This window comes from Octopus bimaculoides, chromosome 11, assembly GCF_001194135.2.
Source record: "Octopus bimaculoides isolate UCB-OBI-ISO-001 chromosome 11, ASM119413v2, whole genome shotgun sequence".
In the NCBI taxonomy this organism is placed as follows: Eukaryota; Metazoa; Mollusca; class Cephalopoda; order Octopoda; family Octopodidae; genus Octopus; species Octopus bimaculoides.
Genome location: NC_068991.1, coordinates 23,134,930 through 23,141,048, shown reverse-complemented (window position 1 = coordinate 23,141,048; position 6,119 = coordinate 23,134,930). Strand labels below are relative to the sequence as shown.

Below are 6,119 nucleotides of genomic sequence, written 5' to 3'. Positions count from 1 at the left end.
AGAAAACGACTTCCAGGCCAGATTCTAAAAGTGGCAGGAATGCTGTATTGCAGAGCAAGGTGACTATTTCAAGATGATGTTAAAACTTAGGTAAATAAGTTATTAAATATAACTAGTCAAGGAACCTTACAATATCACCTCGTATATGCTCCCAAGCCTTATTAATCAATGGCTAATATTTCAAACATTCTAGTAAGGATGAACATAATTCTGGACATGATTTGGTTTTACTAGACCTCTTCAACTAAGCATAGACTTCACTGTACTTGCAGATGTAGTAATGAAAAATCACAATGGAGATATGCAATATAATATGTGAAAAGCAATGCATTTTTAAGAATAAATTACTGAGATGCCACATGTATGAAAAACCATTTAGAGTTAAAATGCTTTTATGAACAAAAGACAATATAAGTCAACGAGTAACATATGTTAATAACAAGTAACTTAACTTTTGTGGTATATATGATCAAGTATAAAGTAACTTAAGGTAATGCAGTATATATACACATCTAAACCTACAAAAAACACCACCAATGGAAACAGGTGGCTGCAAAAAATGTAAAATAAAGACAAATAAAAATCATAGAAGAAAACATTTTTTTTTTTATTATCAAATTGTTATGTGAGAAGGATGAGCAAATATACAATGAAAGATGATTTTTAAAAATGTGAAGGATCTTACTGAGTTTTATTAAATCAAAACTGCAGTAAGTTGTGCTGTACTAGCTATCACAAAGGATTCCATTAAAACAGTGCAATGATAATGGCAACATGCTTCCTCCTGCTACAGCTGGTTAATTTGATGAACTGAAAAAAAAAAGAAAATAGATTATTAGTCATATGATACACAAAATTTTTTCTTCAATGACCCATTCCACCCTCATCTATTCCCACCTTCTATATCCCCATTTCTCCTCACACCTTCCATCTACACTTGCCCTTAGGATAGCCTCATACAACCCACCTTACACCGTTCTACCCCACTCCTTCCTTTATCACATACCTAACATCAATCCTATTCCTTTTCCCTGCTATACCCCCCCCCCATCAACTCAATAGTATCTCCTCTATTATGAGCCTCCCCACTACCACCCTCTTACAAGAAACCTGTTCCTCTAATTTTACTTCACCCTCTTTTCTATTCTGCAGTGATAGGAGCCACTTAATGGCCTTAGCTTTGCAAGTTGGAAAGCAACATTATTAGTGCTGGTGCTAAAGAAAAAAAAACATCCTGGTTGAGTGGTGTCAGGGGATGTGCATCCAGCCATAGAAACCATGCCAAAACAGATATTGAAGCAAGATGTTACGCTCTGATCTGTTGGATCCTGTCAAATCATACAACCTGTGTCAGTATGGAAGATGGGCATTAAGTGATATTAGAGAAGCTCAAAGTTTACTTTGACTAGTAGTTCAAATACCCTATATTAGCTTCTCTGAATTTCTGGACAAAAAAAACTTTACTTAAGTGTTCAAAAATAAGAAATCAGATCTGAAAATACTTATCACAACAGACTGATATTCTATTACGGGACACATGCTCAAATACCTAACATCTACTTCCTCACTGAATGGGAGACATAATGTTTTTATGAACACCAAGGCTTTGTTGACATATAAGAACAAACTGCTAAATTTGATCAGGAGATTATTTTCAGTTAGAATAATTATATGTAGATATTTATTTTGTATCACTACTCCCACAGTACACTTCTTTGTAATGAGAGGGAATTATTTCAGAGAGATTTAGTTGGTATTTCTAGCCGATAGTGACCTTGACATATGTGCGAAGTGTAATTGTAATGTTAACATTCAATGCTAGATGTATACTGCATGCAGTTTGAAAACATGGATAAGATTGGGCTAATTGGTACTATGTAAATGTTGGAACTCCCCCATTTCCTTTTTTAAACTATAACTAAAATTTCAAGCAGTTAGTTCATAAGAAGAAGATTGTTTGAAATTATTAGATATTGAAATAAAAGTGCATGAAAGGTTTAGAGAAAACTAACTGTTCTATGTAGTAGCAGCCTTCACACAAATCAGTTGAAAATAAGTACTCACCTCTCCTCTGAAGTTGTTTGATCTCCAATTTTCTGAATAGTGCTGTTTTCACTACTTTTGTTGTTGTTGCTGCCATTAGACTTGAAAAAATTTGTAATATTCTTCTGCCATTCTGGAGTTGGCCGTGAACAGACAGGGTTACCTCCTGAATATTTGTCTGTATGAAAGAAATTAATTTATACCTCTCTTCAGTTTTCATCCAACAACAGACAAAAAGACAAAATTTGATAAATCAGTTTTGAAAGGTAATCACACCAAAATGGGTGTGCAGTGTAATCCTAGATATCAAGAGCACAACAGGAATGCCTTTGACCTGACTAAACAAAAATACACCCATGTTTACCACTCAAAAAATAGTCATGCATAAGGCACTTAACACTCCACTAGCCAGCTAATATCATACTTGATTATGCAAAAGCAAAATTTGCAGAAACAACATTTCTGATTAGGCACAAGACCAGCAATTTGGAGCAAAGGAGTTAATAGTACCACCAACTTCAGTATTTCGCTGGTATATACTTTATAGACCTTGGAAGAATGAAAAAGTCGACCTTAGTGAGATTTGAACTAAGAACATAAAGAGCAATAACAATTTTTTTTTAATCTTAAAACCAGCAACTTTGAGGGGGAAAAGAAAGTTGGTTACATAAAATCCAGTGCACAAATTTTATTGACCCTTAAAAGGATGAAAAGTAAAGTTGACTATGGTGGAATTTGAACACAGAACATAAAGAGTCAGAAGAAATACTGCTAAGTATTTTGCCCAACAGATAATGATTCTACTAGTTTGCCACTTTTAATAATAATAATAATCTTTTCTACTATAGGTACAAGGCCTAAAATTTTGGAGGAGGGGACTAGTCAATTACATCGACCCCAAATGCTTCACTGGTATTTAATTTATTGATCCCAAAAGGATGAAAGGCAAAATTGACCCCAGCAGAATTTAAACTCAGACTGGATCCTGTCAAATCATACAACCTGTGTCAGTGTGGAAGATGGGCATTAAGTGATATTAGAGAAGCTCAAAGTTTACTTTGACTATTTGATCAAATACCCTATTAGCTTCTCTGAGTTTCTGGACAAAAAAAACTTTACTTAAGTGTTCAAAAATAAGAAATCAGATCTGAAAATACTTATCACAACAGACTGATATTCTATTACGGGACACATTGCTCAAATACTTAATTTAATTTATTGATCCCAAAAGGATGAAAGGCAAAGTTGACCCCAACAGAATTTAAACTCAGACTGTAAAGATGAACCAAATGCCACTAAGCATTTCACCCTGTGTGCTAACGATCCTGCCAGTTCTCCACCTTAATAATAAAACAACAAAAATGTAAAAGCAAAAGTGCAAAATACTTAAAATACTGTCCACTATTGCAGCAGAGTTTGGTTAATAAAGGAAAAATTGAACTTACTTGATGTACTTGGTGATGAGGGTTCTGAGCTGGTGCAAGGACCAAGACTTTTGCGGGGTGCCCGAGCAGCCACAGCTGAATAAATGAAAACAGGTAGAATCAGGGATGGAAAATTAGCATACAGAATGGCACCTTTCCCTTTAAGTAACCAATAATTTTAAACTAAAGCCTCTTTGTATATATTTATTTCTTCACAACTGTCATCTCTTCAAGATGAAAGTATAAATTTTTTATTGACTTTTCTGCCATCAACTACAAATCTTGGCATAGACAGGAATTAGATATCTTATTTTTATTCTAAAATCATAAATCACAGCTTTTATCAATCCTGTATGTGAACAGCAAGGTAACTTCTTTGCACCAAAAGTGAATTCCAAGAGCATAAGATGCAGAGACACATGGGTTGAGAAACATAAATCTTTAATTTTAAAAAATTCCAAGGCAAGCCAAGGGATACTCCACCGAAATATCAGGAATTACTTTGATAGTTGTTAAAATATGATTTCTATGATTAGACTGCATTGAATGAAAACATTTAGGATTTGCAGATAAAAGACAGTAGCCCACACACAAGAATGGATATGGTACTGGACAAACAAATCATAAAGTGGAAGTTCTAAAATACAGCAGGTATTTTTGTGTTATCATTTCATCTAGCCTTCAGTTACAGATGCTGGAGCATTTAGAAGAAGTTCACTGAAACAAAGCATCCTGCTTTTGAAAAACAGGTGTTGTACTGGTAATGTTACCCAAATCAAATGAATTGCTCAGTGCTGGCATGGCTGCATGGTAAGCAGCTTGCTTCTCAACCACACGGTTCCCTGTTCTGCCCCACTGTGTGGAAACTTGGGCAAGTGTCTTCTATAGCCTTAGGTTAACCAAAGCTTTGTGAGTGGATTTGGTAGATGGAAACTGAAAGAAGCTTGTCATGTGTGTGTGTGTGTGTGTGTATATATATATATATATATATATATATATATAGTTGAAATTTACCGAAAAACAAGTGTATAAACAACAAGCAGGTGTATTAGTTTGACACTCAAGAAAGTGAAAATCTTTTATGTTTTGAGCCTACGCTCTTCAACAAAAAGGAACACAAGGAAATAAACAGAAAGAGAATAAAAAAAAACTTGTGGAGTTAACAGTCAATCATGGCAACTGGTTGGACAAAGGTGGTTAGACAGGAGAGCTAGGGAGAAGGGGAGATAAAGTACTGGTGATCCCAAATTGAAGGTGCGCGTGTGCATGTAGATAGGGGCTGGTGACTGACATGTGGATGCATGCGTGTGTGGATGATGGTGTGGCGAGTGGGTGTGGGTTGATGGAGGGGGTATCAATGATGGGAGAAGGTGGGTAAGAGTGAAGAAAGTAGGTGTCAGGGCAAGAGAGGAGAGGTGGATAGGAGTGAAGATTAACTCCTGTTCATGGTGAATGCAAGAGTCCGGATGGCCCCTGTGCAAAAACAATCTGAACAGACAGGTGTTGTAATGAATGACCAGTAGAGTGAAAATGGCACCAGACTGGGGCGTCATTGCTGAGCCTAATGTCTCAGAGGTGCTCTGTGAACCATTCAGCCAAGTGGCGTCCTGTTTGACGGATGTACAGAGAAGGACAGAAAGAGCAGGTGATGCAGTAAATGATGTTGCTAGAAGTGCAGGTAAAGGAATGACATGATAAGGACGATGATGGGTACCTGTGAAGATGGTGGTGTTGGAGAGGTAGGGGCAAGTGCGGCAGCATGGGTGGGAGCAGGGGAACAAGCCAGGTTGGGAGGTGACATTAGGGAAGAAACTGTGGACCAGGAGGTCCCGTAGGTTGTGGACTCGTTTGAAGGTGAGAAGGTTGGGGAAGATGTTCAAAGTGGAGGGGTTGAACTGGAGTCACTGGAAGGCTTGGAGAATGATGCGCTGGAGAGGGTAAACACGAGACGGGCAACGGCGGAGTGGGTGTGAGGAGAGAGCAGAGGCACAGTCCACAGAATGTGCTCTGGTGAGGGCGGTGTGGATAGTGATGAGGAGATATCCACGAAGAATAAAGCGGCAAGCCATGAGCTGAGACTCAAAGTCATGGTTGTCACTGCAGAACCTGCACAGACGGAGGAATTGGGAGTAGGGAATGGAGAGCTTGGTGTGGGTAGGGTGGGGGGAGGTAGTGAGAGCGGAGTTGTGCATGTTGGCTGAAATGTCGAGAAAGGTGATGAAAGTGTTGGAATGGTGCAGGAGAATTCGAGGGGTTGGACAAAAGTTGCTCGTGGGAGAGCAAGGTCATGCCGATAAAGTCATCAATATAACAACCATATAGTTCTGGAGTGAGACCAGTGAACCTTGAAAATATTTGGGCCTCAACGTAGCGAACAAACAGATTCACATAGTTGGAGCCCATTCTTGTTCTGATAGCTACTCCCGAGACATGTTGGTAAAACTCCCTCGCAAACAAGAAGCAGTTGAAGGTTGGGTCGAAGGTCTAGGAAGTGTTTGAGAGCAAGAAGTCCTTCGTTGTGTGGGATCACTGTATATAGACTCTTGATATCAAGAGTGAGAGAAGTTTAGAGAGACCAGGAGGGAAGGAGAAAGAGTTGAAAAGACGAAAAGCATGGTTAGTGTCGTGGATGTGTGAGGGGAGAGAAGCCAC

The 6,119-nt window shown here is 38.3% G+C and overlaps 1 protein-coding gene across 3 annotated transcripts in view; it reads right to left on the bottom strand.

Annotated features, from left to right (window-relative positions):
• Window positions 1-577: 577 nt before the first annotated feature.
• LOC106871101 (PCNA-associated factor) overlaps window positions 578-6,119 on the bottom strand; it is an 8,979-nt gene continuing 3,437 nt past the window's right edge. For all 3 annotated transcript variants that reach the window (XM_014917403.2, XM_052971623.1, XM_014917402.2), the window contains exons 2-4: window positions 3,489-3,563; window positions 2,065-2,221; window positions 578-810 (exon numbers count right to left, since the gene is read on the bottom strand). In XM_014917403.2, coding sequence (XP_014772889.1) covers window positions 798-810; window positions 2,065-2,221; window positions 3,489-3,563 — 245 coding nt within the window. In that variant the 3' untranslated portion in view covers window positions 578-797. The remainder of the gene's footprint in view (window positions 811-2,064; window positions 2,222-3,488; window positions 3,564-6,119) is intronic.